The following is a 16,925-nucleotide window of genomic DNA, read 5'->3' as shown; positions in this document are numbered from 1 at the left end:
TAGGCATTATTACAGGATAAAGCAAATTGTGATATAGATCAGGGAAAACAGCTTTCAAATGAAATACTAAAATATCTAATAAATTAGTAATGGTTAAAATTTTTAATTGTTGAAATAGACAGTTTGCTCTCTATTTTACTTATTTTTAATGTTTTTATGGTAATACTGGGGCTTGAACTCGGGATCTTACATTTATGTGCCAGAAAGTGGTTTATTTTATAATAATCAGAAATGATCATAAAGTATTTAGGAGGAAACTACCATGAAATTTTACACAAAACACTTAATAAATTTCTGCAATAATTTATAAAAATTGATTTTATTCAAACAATCTGTGTAATAATTGTTACAAATTTACAATAACAATAGCTGCAAAGTAAAACCATACCTCCAAAAACTAACTTTTAAAATCAGAGATAATTAAAAATACAGTACCAGAAAAGACAATCATTGAAAATAAAAAAAATAGAATGCTACCTGATCAAAGTTTATGGAATACCATATGATCAAAATTCATTTTCAAATATTTGCCTTCTAACTTCCTCTATTTAAAAAAAGTTTTAAAAATGTGAATCAAGCATTTAATTCAAACATTTTTAATGAGTTCTCCAAAGCTGATGGAATCACGTAAGTGAAAAGGAGAAGGCATAGTCATCTAATATTTAACATGTGCCCACATAACAGATGTTACTGTGTATAAGTTTTTTCAACTCAATAAATTACAATAATCCAGGCCTAAAGCAGTACAAAATATATTTTGAATTTTCCAAAAACATCTTACAGCTACTTTTTCATAGCTGCCTTTGTCAAAGCAACCCTCTTTGAATGAATAAAGAAAATTGAAGAAGAAAGCATCCAAATTCCATTTAAATACATCATATATATGCAAATAACCAGAGTTAACCTTGAGTAGAATGTATCCAGAAGTGCAGTATTTCTCTTGAATCAATTTGAATAAAAGTTTCCAAATTACCCTCAGTAATAGCATTATTTTTCTATATCATAACTCTAGTAGTTTCTTTCTTCCAAACAGCAATTTGTAAAATGTTGGTATTTCCCCTTTCTGATTGTTTTCAGTTTGTGAACTAAATCGACTGAAACAGCTGTGAATATTCTTGTGAGAAAGTCTTACAATTACAATGACAGGAATCATTTGCTATATGCTTTTAGTTTGGAGATAATTTCAAGACTATTTAAGATCCTGTGGACTTGAAATATGATTTATCTTGTGGAAATGAAAAAACTAGGACTTCAAATTCACTGTCTTCTTAAAGGGTGTAGTAAAGGAAGTGAGGACTGAATCTTTTTATCACTGAGTCTGTTGTTAAGGTTAAATAATGGTTTTCAAAGCATGATAAATTAGCATAATAAATTTTTATGGCACACTTTAAAAATGATATCCAAATTTTATCTTTCACACAGTATCTGCTCCTCCAATACATACTTATCACATCTCATTATAAACTGAACTTCTGAGAATGTATTCTTGGGAATGCCTTGAGAAATGTATGAAAAAATGAACATATACAAATGACTCAGTTCTTCCTTTCAGAAAAACCAGAAATGATGAGTTTGACATGTCACACCACTGTCATCTTGGTTGTCCAGGGCCCCCTATTTTCTGCATGACACGAAAGAAAGCATTTTTCACTTCCTTGTTCCTAAGACTATAAATGAGTGGGTTGAGCATGGGGATCACAATCATGTAAAACACAGAAGCCACTTGATCCTTTCCCAGGGAGTAGGACTTCTTGGGTTTTAAGTAAGTGAAGATCATAGTGCCATAGAAAATGGTGACTCCCAGCAGGTGAGAGGCACAGGTGGAGAAGGCTTTCTGCTTCCCTGAGGTGGACTTAATTTTCAAAATAGTCGACAGAATGGACACATAGGACACAGATATTGTGATAAGGGACACCATTAGGGTAAAACCAGCAAAAGTGAATATTACAATTTGAACCTCATATGTATCAGTGCAGGACAGTGCTAAAATCAGGGACGTGTCACAGAAAAAATGAGAGATTACATTGGAGTTACAAAACTTTAATCTGCTCATAGAAACAGCGTTCACAGAGGAGTCCATGAAACCAATCAGGTAGGACCCCGTGATCAGGACCCGACAGAATCTTCTGGACATAATCACTGGATAGCGCAGAGGACTGCAGATAGCCACGTGGCGATCATAGGCCATGGAGGCGAGGAGAAAGCATTCTGCAGCACCAAGCAGGACAAAAAAGTACATCTGGGTGAAGCAGCCCAGGAAGGAAATACTCTTTGTGGAAGTCAGTAAGTTCGCTAGGGTTTTAGGGGTGATGACACTTGAGTAGCTGAGGTCAAGAAATGAGAGGTGAGTGAGGAAAAAATACATAGGGGTGTGAAGCTGGAGATCCAGGCGAATTATCATGATCATGCCTAGATTGCCTAGCACACTAACCAGGTAGAGCAGGAGAAACAGCGCAGAGAGGGTCAGCTGGATCTCTTCAGAATCTGTCAGCCCCATTAGATGAGCTAATTTTAATAATTTATCAACAACCATAAATATATCTATAAAGTGACAGTTAGCTATGAGATACCAAGTGGTAATATGCTTCGTAATTAGAACGGACCTGTATTTTTGAGAAGTGTTTTGTTTCATTAACATATTTAGTCTACATGTACTCTTACACTATAGGTTTTTCCATTATTCGAATAACTTTAAGCAAGCAGAAGAGGTCAAAAGCTATGTACATATGACCATATAAGATGATGCTAAGCAAAATGAACCCCAATAGGTAGGAACACAAGAGATTTTTTTTTTCTTGTTGCTCTTTTTAATGTATTTTTAATGTACTATGTGATTTTATTTTGTTTCTTTGTATGTTCTTCCCCCATGGTATAACCCCTGCTGTCACTGTATTTAAGTGTCTTGCAACTTGTATATGAAGAGTTAAAAGTGGCTTCGTTTAGAAGCAGTAATCCTTCTGTTGCTCATATTAACCTTTGGCCCGCCTGAATTTCAGAAACCATCTTGTTTATGCTGAAACTGCTAAACCATAGATTACTTGAACAAAGCTACTCTGAAGTCAGGCCCCACTTTGTACTATAGCTGGCCTTGGGTCCCCACAAACTTCAGGGGATGACCAAGCTGGCCCAAGATAAACAGACCACCAATTACTCCCTGCTAAGCTTTAACTGCCTTGGAATGTCCAGATGGCCCTTTGAGACCCAGCCAGTTTGATAACTCCCTACTACCTCTTATCGCCTTGGAATGCCCTGCTGATGCCTCTAGTTGCTGTAAATTTGTCAGTCTGTGATATTTTTCTCTCCTTCTCCTTTTGTAACTTTGTAGTTTTTGCCTTTATAAACCCTGTGACATTTCAGCTGGGGGCTCTCCTCCTCAGCTCTGCTGAGTCGGTGTGTAGGACGAGGCCCGAGCTGCAGCCCGCCTGAATAAAGCCTTGCTTTTGCATTTCGGAACATCTAACTCTCGGTGGTCTTCTTGTTGGGGTCCTGCCACGGCAGGTACAACATATTAGTGGGGGCTCGTCCGGGATACCCTCAAAGACCCCCAGACCCCAGACTCCGAAGGTAAGAAAACAGCACTGCTAATTTGTCTTGTCCTGTCGATTGTGTTTGTTTGGCTTTCACTTGAGGACGGCCGCTCCGACTCGTACTTGAAGGGTTGTCGAAGCGGGGAAGCTTGTACCGCAACCCTGGAGGAAATGGGAGACGTCCCAGATCCTCACTTGAAGAGGGACCTCTGGAACCCCGACTTGTAGGGCGTGAGTCAGTTTGGTCTTTGACCAGAACTGACCGGAGGGCCTCCTAACCGAGGCTCAACCCGCCCACCTCGAACTTGGGTCTGCTCCCTCTGTCCCTTCACAGAGGGCAGCAGATCAACTTGGCTCTGCCCCTTCTGTTCATTCACAGAGGGCAGCAGATCAACTTGGCTCTGCCCCTTCTGTTCATTCACAGAAGGCAGCAGATCAACTTGGGAGATCTCCATCTTGTAAGCCTGTGTGTGTTTTGTTTTTCTGTTACCTCTTGTTGCTTTGTGGACTGAATGACTGACGAGACTGGAAGCCATGGTCGATGCCCCATCCAACCCCCTAGACTTAACCCTAAAGACACAGGGTGAAGAGAAAGAAGACTAGAAAGAAACCAAAAAGGAAGAGAAGTTGTATCCATGTTTCTTCCTTGTTCTGAGACCTCTGTTCATAAGATTTACTTTAGATTTTCAGCAGGGAACCAACCAGACCAGTCCCCACCACCTCAGAAAATCTGTGCTTGTTCCCATTGTCCTGACCTCTCCCTCCCCTGACTCTTGCAGGTTTTAAATCACTGAGGGAGTCCACGGCAGAAGGCCCATTCTGCTCTCTGAAATAAGCATGGCATTTGCTGACTTTTTGTGTGTGTGTCATAACCTTGATTTTATAAATTGCTTATTCCTGTTTGTTTGCTAGATTAGTGCTGGATATTTTAGTTGGTCTGACTACATGTGCATGTAAAGAAGGGCTGGGGAGGCTTGGTAAAATTCTTCTAAAACCCTGCTGGTTCTGCTTTTGTAACTTGCTTCTTTGTCAATTATGAAACTGCCACTGACCACCTGCAGGTGGCACTGACAAGATCTTAGCCTCAGGCCTTGGCCCAGGAGGTCTGAGCATGGGGGAGAACCTGTCAGTCTGAGGGGATGGCCGCTAGGGACTTATCTCCCTTGCCCCAAGATGATTGTGAATTCTCCTCCACCTTAGAAGGCCCCTGGGTCAACGTTTGCCAGAATCTTAAAAGAAAAATTCTCTGGAATGAGTAGAGGGGATTCGAGTCCCCTGGTAAGTGGTGAGATGTCACCCTATTCACTGAGACCTGATTTTGTCTTTGTGGCCACTTGTTTGTCTTATTTACTTTAGTGTGTTTGTTTGCTCTATGTTTTCTAAGGTAGGGAAGTTCTGGGTGAGCGTGGCAGGCTCACTCAGCAGACTTTGGATTCAGCTTGCTGAGTGAAAACAGCACAGAGTTCGGGTAGAGATAAAGATAAATTGGGGCCCATTAGTCCCAATTCAGCCTTTGGTCCTTGTCTAGTTCTATTTTAGAATTGGTACCAGTTGTAAATGTGGATCCTTGGTTTTTGTGTTTATTTGTGTTTGTGGTTTTTATTTGAACATCTCTGGGTAATAAAAGTCATGGTCTCAGACCTGCTGTGCCCCCCCTCCTCCCATGAGGCATGGAAAGTTGCTTCAAGCCTCAGGCTGCGTTTCCTCCTTGTGGAGGCTGCTGGTGGGGAGGGCGTAGAAGGCTGTGTGCCTGGTTTGGACTTTTTCAGCTAGTCCTGACAATGTAACAATTTGTAAAGTTGTTTTGTCTAAATGGGGAAAACATCAGGATAGTTTAGTTTCAGGTGACCCCCTCCCCAGCCCTCCTTCAACAGAAGGGATTCAAAAGACCCGTTGGTGAATTGCCTTGCTAAACAAGCAAGCTTTGGGAAAATGAAGCCCAACTTAGTTTAAAAAAAAATGCTGTCTTAAATTTTTGTTTAAAACTTTAGAAAATGTATATACAACTGATTTTGATTTTTGCGTGCTTTAAGATCTGTGTGTGTTTTGTATGTGTTTGTGAACATGTTCAAGATAAGAATTGTTAGCATGCTGTAACAATTGGGTGAGTTTAAATTTAAAATTCAAAAGGTTATGAGGTTTGGACATTAACAAAATTTTTTAAAAATCTTCGTAGTGTTTTAAATGACTTTTTAAGGATTCTTTAAGTTGAAAAGTAGAAAATCTGGTATTTGAGAATGCATAAGACTGTTTATACTGTAATCAAGTTATCTGGCTTAACAAAAATGCATTGGCTGTTTGGGATTTATTTCCCTTGGCTAAAATTTGGGAATAAATATTAGAAATTTAAATGTAAAGGTTAGTTTAACACTGTCAAAGATATTACTTGTTCTGTCTGTCTAAAACTGTGTATTTCATTTGAGAACCAAGAGATAAGGAAAAACTAGAAGCCACCACAGACCTATCTTTAAGGGGTGAGGGGTGAGCAGGCAGAAGTGCAGCTCAGCTGGTCATGCATGGTGGGACAGGCCCTAGGAGGAGTCCACACATAGTAAAAGAGGGCAAGCTGGCACAAACGCAGTTCATCTAACCCTCAAGAGTCAGATTGGGTATGTGCCCATTCCATAGGAGAAGCCAAGTAGCCCATCGTTGTTCTGTCCCTTTTCCCTGTAGATAGACACTGAAAATATGATGGTTAAAATTAGTGATGTGATGATCTGTAGTATTGCTAAAACTGTCCCTTGTCTTAAAAAGAGAGTTCAAAGTTTATTTATATAATGTGACTTGCTTCCAATGATGTTCTACAAGTAGTATGTTTTTAAAAGCCATAAAGTTGTTAAGTCTAGCTTCGTGGTATAGTGATGGTGACTGCAATTCTTGCATTAAGGAAAAATTGTCATTTGAGTTTAAAAGTTTTAATGTGTAAAAACAAGCAGCCAAGAGACAATGAGTGACACTTGGCCTCAAGATTTTGAGATTTTTTTAAAACGCAAATAAAAACTAAAGTATGAAATATTAAAGATGATTAATAAGAGGCTTTAAAAAATTAGGAATGGATTTTTGGACATAAAGTTTAAAAGTAAAGTTGTTCTTAACATTTGCCTCAAAGTGCACAAAGGAAAAATTAGGATTACCAAAATAATTGCTTTTCTAGTTTGATCTTATCGTTTTTTTTAAGTTTCCAGCAAATCCAGAGCAAAGCACAGAGGATTCTTACAAGTTTGTCAGATGTAACTTTGACTCTTAATAAGTTTCAGGTAAGAGCATGCTTAAAAGCTACTTCTATGTTGACCACCTTGTTGCTTTTAATTGGAGTAAAGTGGCCTTTTATAAGACTCATTGATCTGCAAACTGGTTCAAAGCCAGCCCGGGCACAAAAAGGTCCCTGTGAGACTGTCACCTCTACTCAGCCAGCAGAGTGCTGAAAGAGCAAGCAGAGTTGCTTTGGGACCCAAAGTGGCAGAGTGCTAGCCTTGAGCTGGAGAGCTGAGGGACAGCGCTCAGTTCCCGAGTTCAAGTCCAGTGACCAGCTAAGGGAAATGCCAATGAGGCATTTATCCAGTGTAGAGAAGACACTTCTGGGACAAGAGCTTGGAGAAGCATCCAGAGACAATAAGCCACTGCTTGGATGGCAGAAATGTCAGATCCTAGAGTCATTTTGTGGCCCTTCAAAAATCGGTCAGAGCCAGGAGGTCATGGTAAGATAGTTTGTAAGCATGCCTAATATCCATGACTATCTACCTTGTAAAGAACAGGAACTTGCCAGTCCTCTGTGATAGTAAAAAGCTAATGTTATAAAATGTGGGGGATAGTTTAAATCCCAACCCCTGTATGTGCCAAAAGCTCTAATTGGCAGTAACTATTGAGCTCATCAGCTACATGAAATTCATCTGCTCAGGAAAAAGTTTGTAAACTTGAGAGTGTGTTTCTATGATATCTGTCTAAAGGCCTGCAAAGGTAACTTAGAGATCATGTTCCTAAGTCATCCAGAAAGATGCTTTTGCAAACCAGAGTGCTTAACAAGCTACACTGCTGTAGCCAGAGAATAGGTCTGTTCAGTTGTCAAAAGTTAAAATATTGTTCTTAATGACATCTAACCCTGATAACCTCTTTGTAAAATAGGCTAAGGTTATAGGCTCTTGGCTAGGTAGGATCAATGCCCCTGAAGATGTTACAGAAGATGGATCTTCACCCATCAACCCCCTGTTAAGATCAAGAGTCCAGAGTCAGTTTGAGAAAAATGAGACAAAATAGATAAAATAATATTTTTTTAAAAAGGCATAAAAAAATAGTGTTAACAGGTGTGCAAGTGTTGAGACTGCATCTGTCAGAGATGGTTACAAGACTAAGCCTTCTGTGTCTGTTTACAAAAATACCTGGTTAGTAAAAAAGTTGTTATTTTGGTAAACTGTCCTGGGCTATTGTTTAAAGGTCTTAAAAACCAGCGGGATCAAAGCCTGCCAAGCCTATGCAATGTATCCTTAGCCAGTCTGTGTAGGAATTTACAGCCCAGCATGAGGTGTGACAGTCCCTTGGAGCCACTGAGAGATCCTGCTGCTGCTGCTGTTGCTGCTGCTGCTGCGTACCCTAATGGGGTAGAGTTTGAAGACAGCTTCACAGTCACCTGGAGGAAATCTACGTCGTCACCCAGACCACCTCCACCATGGTAAAAGTAGACTGAACTCCTGCCTGGTTCCATCACTTGAAACTGCATCCTGGTTAAAAGCTGCTAAAACTAAGATCTTGTGGGACATTCTTTTGGGTGATATCCAGAAATCCTCTGTATTCCCACAGTGGATATTGGGGACAAGGATATCACTGGCTTGCTTACCTTTGGCACTTCAGTGCATAGTGACTGGAAATCCACTCTATAGTCACAGCCTGGTTTGGCTCTGGTATGGTAATAACCTGAGTGTGTTATCAATGCAGGTAGTAAATGAGACCCAGCCCTACTCTTAGCCTTAAAATCTAGCAAGCTTCTGCATCACAGTGGTGCCTTAAGGCTGTTCTAAGATAACTTGGTTCTGTATGCCAAAGAAAAATTGGTCAGTTTTAAACTCCAGCCACAAAGATGCTCAAGGAACTAAAAAGAAGAGGAGGGTGATAAAAAAAAAAAAAAAAAAAAGCCTTGGAAAAGAAATTGTAAAAAAAAAAATTGGTATCCTCTGGATAAAAAATAATTTAAAAAGTAAAGATTGTCTTTAAATGTTTAAAAAAAAAGACAAACTTCAAAAAGTTTAAGTATGTAGCAAATGATATAAATATGTCTTGAAATTGGAGCTTACCAGTACAGCTGGTATAAAATTAAGTTAGCTGTGATATACAGTCAGGACTAGTAGAAGAATTGTTAATTTTGTTACAAGCAGATCTTGCATTTTAAATAGATTGGTATAATTTATGAAAGACAGGTTGAACACTATACAGCTAATGGTATAGCGAAGCAGGTACGCATTTCTTCCCAACAGGGAGCTGTTGGAGTTTAGTTTGGGGTCTGAACCCCAGGATTATACTTCATGTCCATAAGTGAAGGGGGGAATGAAGAGTTAAAAGTGGCTTTGTTTAGAAGCAGTAACCCTTCTGTTGCTCATATTAACCTTGGGCCCACCAGAATTTCAGAAACCGTCTTGTTTATGCTGAAACTGCTAAACCATAGATTACTTGAACAAAGCTACTCTGAAGTCAGGCCCCACTTTGTACTATAGCTGGCTTTGGGTCCCCACAAACTTCAGGAGATGACCAAGCTGGCCCAAGATAAACAGACCACCAATTACTCCCTGCTAAGCTTTAACTGCTCTGGAATGTCCAGATGGCCCATTGAGACCCAGCCAGTTTGACCCTACTACCTCTTATCCCCTTGGAATGCCCTGCTGACGCCTCTAGTTGCTGTAAATTTGTCAGTCTGTGATATTTTTCTCTCCTTCTCCTTTTGTAACTTTGTAGTTTTTGCCTTTATAAACCCTGTGACATTTCAGCTGGGGGCTCTCCTCCTAAGCTCTGTTGAGTCGGTGTGTAGGACAAGGCCCGAGCTGCAGCCCGCCTGAATAAAGCCTTGCTTTTGCATTTCAGAATGTCTGACTCTCGGTGGTCTTTTTGGTGGGGGTCCTGCGATGGGGGGGGGGGGGAGGGGGGTACAACAGTATATACATTTTCTAATTTGGGGAGAGGAAGGGACATAACAAATTGCTGAAATATAGGATACAGGATGACCAATTGTAGCAAAGAGATATACAAGACACTATGTTGAAAATAAACTTTACAATTTTTTGGGGGGGGAGGGAGGTGTTGGGAAGGTGGGGAGAGAATGGATGTTATAGAAAACCAAAGGAGGGGGGAACAATGCTAGAGAGGAAATGGACTCATTACTTGCTCATGTAACTGTAACCTTCTGTACAGTATCTTTACAATAAAAATATACATTAAAAAAGAATTAGAATATCTTTATTTAACCAATGCAGTGCCAGTATGTATAGATTTATTTTAATCTAATTCTTTGATATAAAAAGCAAGCTTACAACCATATGTACTTGGCTTCCTGTAGGAATAGTGTATTTCAGCAAAACAGAATGCTAAATTAAAACGAGTATAAGTAGAGTGTAATATTATTGGATTTAATTTTGCATTGCAATATCAATTAAGACATTTCAAAAAATTTAACTTTTAATGCACTTCAGTAGGCAGCATTAGGTAGAATTGAGGACTACTAATCTTAATCCCCACTTATATGATACTTCTCTAAGTGGACCACGAAAATCCAGCTTTCATCCAATATCAAAACTTACTTACACTCTGATAGACTCTGAACCCTTATCTCCAACAAGTCCACATGTTACCTACCAAAAAGCCCAAATGTTATATGTATGATCCTCTTCCAATGCAGACACAGTTTCTTTTCATATGATGTTAAATTTTTAGGACTTTTTTTCAAGAAGATTCAATTTGAATTTATTACATAAAATCATGACAACTCTGGATAACAACCAAACTAAGAAAGTATTAAATTCTATAAGTATACATCAATAACAAGTTTGGCTTGTATATTTTAAGGACATACCTCTTTCCTCTCCTTTAGATTTGCATTAGTTAGTTGTAAAAAATGGTTTCATTTTGACATGTTCATATATAGATGCAAAATAGAATACTTATTCTTGATTGGTGAAAGGAAACTTGTAGAATAAGAGCCAAGAAATGTTTGATACTCTATTTTTTAACAAACCAAAATGAAATCCTACAAGGTGCTAACCCTCTCTTGTACTATGTTTTTCTTTATGTCATTATTTTTTATTATTTTACACATTCATTACTTTTATTCTAAAACCATTAAATCACCTGTGAAATTTTAATATGATTGCTCAGATGAAAATGTTACTAAGAAGGACTATCTCAAAAGAAATACCAGTGAGCAGTTGTGAACATCAAAAGGGTGGTGTATGTCTCGTCTCTCAGCCTCATATATCCAGGGCAGTTATTTAAGAAGTGATCATTAATGGGCATGGGATCATGCAAACCCTTTGCTATCCTCAGTGACCACTTCCTAAGTATGATTTATTGGCATATTTTCAAGGAAAAAAGTTCAAGGAGTAAATGAGCAGAAGGTAGAGTTTTTTCACATAGAAGTTTCACAGTGAAGATCAGGATAGCAGCTTTTAATGTAATATTATAGACATTGTTTATTTTAGTTTGAGCACTCTAAAGTTATGAATTAATTTCCATGGTATAGCTTTCAAATTCAGAGTAATGTGGAAAAATATTTTAGAGAATTAATTTCCTTGTGACTGACACACGAGTCTAGAATGGCCAATATTTCATCCTGATATGTGATACATTAACAAGGGTGATTCTATCATAAATAAAAAGTGTGTACTTCAACAACAGTAGAATATTCAATATTTAAAGGTTTACTGCTAAACAACTATTCAGTGTTCTCCCTTCAACACAAAATACTTATTAAGACATGCAATTATGCATTTGCATAATTACATCTATGCTATATCTTCAGTATCTCATCTTCATTATGTTGTTAAAATAATATTATATACTTGGCCAGTGTTATCTAGTATTACATTGTTCATGTTCTTTTTTTGTCTTAGATATGTAAAATGAATGCAAAAAGATATATTGGCCAAATTGAAGGCTGGTTCTGAATTGGAGGCCCAGACCTCAATTCCACTCTGTATGATAGAATAAATATAAGTGAAAGGGATAATGCAGCTAAATAATTTCATTCAGGATTACTTTCTAAAAGTGAGGACGCAAATGGAGAATCCAAATGTACACAGTAAGAATCAGGAAATGATTCTAATCTTGCATTGCTACCATATAACTAATTTTCCTTCAAGTATGAAAAATGTTCTAACTTTACAACTTGGGGGGAGGGAGGAGATGGGGAAGTGGGGAGGGAAGTGATGGTAGGGGAAAACAAAGGAGAGGTAACAATACTCATTACCTTACTCCTGTAACTGTAACCCCACTGTACAGTATTTATTACAATAACAAATATTTTTTAAAAAACACCTAAAATGTTCTTCTAGGAAAGTGTGCTTGTTTCCTTATTATTTTAGAAGATAATTGTTGGAATGAGTAAGAAGTTACGTGTAAACTGGACACTCAAATTTCATGTTTGTAATCCCAGATAATCAGTGTACTAAGATTTTGGATGAAGATTTGAAGCCACCTAAGTCAGTTAAGACTATGAAACTTTTATTACCAGGTAACCAGCCTGAAACCAGGAAATCGAGGTATTGCCCAAGTGGTAATTGATTTTTTAAAATTTCAGTCTGAGTTTATCAAATTATCAAGTTAATATTAGGAAACAATGTTATATAGGGTAGTATATTATAGATTAATGGGGCTCCAAGATCTATGTGTCTGGCATCATCTGGGTTTTTTTCCTTCACAAATCATCATTCTTGTGCAAGCTTGTGAAGCCATCAAATCATGTGACCCTGAACCTGAATACTCTTTGATCCAACCTACTCTATGGGTGTTTTGCACACATACCTGTGGAACTGATCCACAGATATATTTCACATTTACTTACACTAGAGGCAAGTAAGTGTAAACTGGAACACAACACCCCCGGCCCCACATCAGTCATGGGGCTTGAACTGAGAGTCTGAGCTGTATCCTTGAGCTTTTGTTCAAAGACAGTACTCTTGAGCCACTGTGCCACTTCCAGGCAACTTCTAGTTTTCTAGTGGTTAATTGGAGAGAAGAGTCTCACTAACTTTCCTGCCCAAGCTGGCTTCAAACACTAATCCTGAGACCTCAGCCTCCTTAGTAGTTAGAATTACAGGCTTGCTCCATCAAGTTCCCAGCTTGTTCAACTTTTTTTTTTTTTTTTTGTCAATTGTGGAGCTTGAACTCTGGTCCTGGGCACTGTCCCTGAGTTCTTCAACTCAAGGCTAGCACTCTACCACTTAATCCACAGTGTCACTTCTGGTTTTCTAGTGGTTTATTGAAGCTAAGAGTCTCAGGGACTTTTCCTTCCTTGGCTGGCTTTAAAACATGATCTTCAGATCTCAGCCTCCTGAGTAGCTAGGATTACAGGCATGAGCCACCCTTGTGCACTTTTATTTGAAGTTACTTTAAGGGTCTGGAAGCAAAGTTATGAACATCTTTGACATCACCATACTGTTTATCTTTCATTGCCATGTTTATCTACTGTTGCTTGATCAAAATACCAGAGATTGGAAAGAGACTCACAGTATAAAATTAAGGAAAGCTTTTAATAATTAGAGATAATTCAACCTGTGTATCAGGAAAAATAAGTACTTGCTCACACATTTCTCCAAGTGTCAAGCATAAACATATACCAACAAAACAAACACACCTCTAGACTGCACAGATAGTAAACATGAGGCAATTTCTTTTAGGTGGTATTGTGACAGGATAGAACAAATTATGAAACAGATCAGGAAAAATAGCATTAATATATACTATTAAAACATATAATAGGTTAGTAGGCCTAAAATATTAAATACTAAAATAGATTTACTTTGTTTTACCTAATTTCAGTGGATTTTCTTCATGACAGTACTTGGGTTGGAACTCAGCATCTCACACTAACCAAATAAAGATTTGTTTCAGAAACAGTCATAAAGTATTTAGGGGAAAAAATAACATGCAATTTTACACCAAAAACACTTAAATTTTCTATGATTACTTGTAAAAAATAGGCTTTATTAAAACAATGTATGGAATAATTATTAACAATTAAAAACAACAAAATAGCTGCAAAATGAAGCCATGTGTCCAAAAACTGAAACTTAAAATCAGAGATTATTAAAATTACATTTCCAGAATATATAGAGCAAATGGAAAATGAAATAAAAAATAGTTTGCTACATGGTCAGAGTTTATGAGATGTCATGAAACTGAAATTCATTTTTGAATATTTGTATTATAACATTCTCTACTTAAAAAATGCAAATCAAGCATTTAATTCAAATATTTATTTTTAAATAATATTCCAAATTGGACAAAATCATGTATGCAACGTAACAATCTCAGAAGTTCATTATTTGTCACAAGAAGGCCTGCTCCTCACATTTTTAACATTTGCACACACAAAAAAGATGAACCATACATAGATTTTCCAACCCAATAAACTCAGTAATTCAGACCTAAAGAATTTTAAAATTAACTTTGAGTTTGGCTGAGAATATATTTATCTCACATCTTAACATTCTTTAAGTGTATCCAGAAATTGAACAGCAAATTATACAAATTTGACTTCAATTTGTCATATACATAAAAATAGTTACAGTTATTCTTTGAAAAGTATCTATCCAAAAGTGCAGTGTTTCTTTCAATAAGTTTGAAGAGAATTTTCCAAATGACCTTTAACATTAAGCATTACTTTCTTATAATATAATATTCAAAGTTCAAACAGATTTTGTAAAATGCTACTTGTTTTTTAGTGAATTAAATTTACTGAAAATAATTTTAAAAACAGCTATGAATATTCTTATGAAAACGCATAATACAATGCAATAGATGAATAAAACTATACAGTCACAGGAATTTTTTTCTACAGATAATGTCTCACACATGATTTTAGCTAGAGGACTATTACAAGTACTTATGCTTCTGTGGACCTGGAATTATGATTTATCCTGTGGAACTGAAGAAAAGGGGGATGAGAACTCAATGCTTTCTTAAAGGGTGTATAGGTAAGAAATTATTTCATGAAATAAAGGAAGTGGGTACTAAAACCATTGTCACTGAGTCTATTGTTAAGGCAAAATAAGGGTTTTCATAATATAATAACTTCATCCTGCAATATTCACTGAATTTTTATGGCATACTTTAAAGAATTATGGCCAAATTTTATATTTTACACAGCATTTGTCTCCCTTCCAAACACATGCTTTGTGACCTGCCATTTTAAAATAGACTTCTGTTCGTAAATTCCTGAGAAAGCCAATCACATTTTGAGAAATGATGGGCACATACAAACGAACCAGTTCTTTTTTCTGAGAAACCAGAAATAATGAATCTAAACATGTCACAGCACAGTCATTTCAGTGACCCGGCATCTCCTATTTCTGCATGACATGAATGAAAGCATTTTTCACTTCCTTGTTCCTAAGACTATACATGAGTGGACTATAAATGAGACATTTATCTTCAATTAACCACCAGAAATTCAGAAGGGAAAAGTTCTTCTGGGACAGAACCCAGGTCCTGAGTTCAATTCCAGGGCAGGAATAAATCAGTAAGAAATTAGAAAGGTACATGCATTACAATGTTAAAGGAACAAAACTTAAATGTTAAAGACAAGGCAAAGTGTCAGTCACATCAATGATGTTCATCTCCAATGTGACACATGAACCAGAAATCAAGATTTATCTTGTCTCAGCGAGGACATTGATGATTAAATATTCAGTTAGCTCTTAAGCACTATACACATAACAAATTACTCAATGTAATAAAAAATGACTATTAAAAATTTTATATAGATATCTCTTCCTTAAGAAAATTCATCATGCATCAAATTATGGTATACATTGAATATTGTATGATGTAATTTAACAGCCATAGACAAGTAATTTTTGTGGTATATTATTTACCCATATATGCTTATCAATTATCACCTAGAATTTCCATATAGATTTCTAATAATAAATTCTTGGAAATATCCACTGTGGTAACAGAAATGAAGGGCAATTGAGTATAAGCATGTGCACATCCTATAGAGCACAGAAGATGAGTATAAATGCTTCACTTCGATATCATCTTAGTTGCTTGGGACCCCCTCTCTTCTGCACAACTCTAATGAAAGCATTCTTCACTTCCTTGTTCCTAAGACTATAAATGAGTGGGTTGAGCATGGGGATCACAATCGTGTAAAACACAGAAGCCACTTGATCCTTTCCCAGGGAGTAGGACTTCTTGGGTTTTAAATAAGTAAAAACGGTGGTGCCATAGAAAATGGTGACCCCCAGGAGGTGGGAGGCACAGGTGGAGAAAGCTTTCTGCTTTCCTGAAGTGGACTTAATTTTCATAATAGTAGAGAATATGGACATATAGGACCAAGACATTATGATAAAGGACCCAAACAGGGTAAAACTACCACAAAGGTATACTACAATGTCAGTGGCATATGTATCATGGCAGGACAGAGCTAAAATTGGAAATATATCACAGAAAAAGTGATGAATTACATTGGAGCTGCAGAAAGGCAATCTGACTATAGAGAGCACAGTGAAAGAACATTCCACTAAGCCAATCGTGTAAGTGCCAGCAACGAGGACACAGCAGAGTCTTGAAGACATTATAACAGGATACTGCAGAGGATTGCAGATGGCCACATAGCGATCATAAGCCATTGCAGAGAGGAGAAAACATTCAGCACCACCAAACAGGATGAAAAAGTAGAGCTGAGTAAAGCATCCAGTGAAGGAAATGTTCTTGGTGGAAGTCAACAAGCTTGCTAAAGTTTTAGGGGTGATGACACTTGAGTAGCTGAGGTCAATGAATGAGAGGTGAGTGAGAAAAAAATACATGGGCGTGTGAAGCTGGAGATCTAGACAAATCAACATGATCATGCCTAGGTTGCCCAGCACAGTAATCAGGTAGATCAATAGAAACAGCAGGGAGAGGGCCAGCTGGATCTCTCTAGAATCTGTCAGCCCCATTAGAATGAAAGAGGGCACGTTTGTGTTATTCCAGGTTCTCATTGCTGGCTGATCTAAGCTGTTGAAAAATTAAAGGTGAAACTTTCCTCCAAGTACTTCAGAGCATTTTTGTTTTTACAACTGATTCTTCATTTTTATAATTAAATAAAAAATTAAAGGAGAAACTTACCTCAAAGTATTTAGGAGGTTTTTTTTCATTTTTACAATTGGTTCTCCATTTTTATAATTAATTTAAGTGTTCTTAAAATGAATAACAAGT

The 16,925-nt window shown here is 37.3% G+C and overlaps 2 protein-coding genes across 2 annotated transcripts; both read right to left on the bottom strand.

Annotated features, from left to right (window-relative positions):
* Positions 1-1,591: 1,591 nt before the first annotated feature.
* LOC122104741 (olfactory receptor 8H1-like) lies at positions 1,592-5,776 on the bottom strand (the record flags this gene model as incomplete). The annotated part of the gene is made up of 2 exons (XM_042675677.1): positions 1,592-2,501; positions 5,745-5,776. Coding segments are annotated over 2 exons (942 nt in total), but the record flags the coding sequence as incomplete, so codon positions are not given.
* A 9,984-nt stretch (positions 5,777-15,760) lies between these two features.
* Positions 15,761-16,708, bottom strand: LOC122105215 (olfactory receptor 8H1-like). The gene has a single exon (XM_042676362.1). The coding sequence runs from the start codon at positions 16,706-16,708 to the stop codon at positions 15,761-15,763; it is 948 nt and encodes a 315-aa protein (XP_042532296.1).
* Positions 16,709-16,925: the final 217 nt, after the last annotated feature.

The sequence above is a fragment of the Dipodomys spectabilis genome, unplaced genomic scaffold (genome assembly GCF_019054845.1).
Source record: "Dipodomys spectabilis isolate Male_0828 unplaced genomic scaffold, ASM1905484v1 ptg000030l, whole genome shotgun sequence".
Classification (NCBI taxonomy): domain Eukaryota; kingdom Metazoa; phylum Chordata; class Mammalia; order Rodentia; family Heteromyidae; genus Dipodomys; species Dipodomys spectabilis.
This window is presented reverse-complemented; position numbering and strand designations above follow the sequence as displayed.

Excerpts from the sequence above, each read along its gene's own strand:
- LOC122105215 (XM_042676362.1), bottom strand. The coding sequence starts at position 16,708 with ATGAGAACCTGGAATAACACAAACGTGCCCTCTTTCATTCTAATGGGG.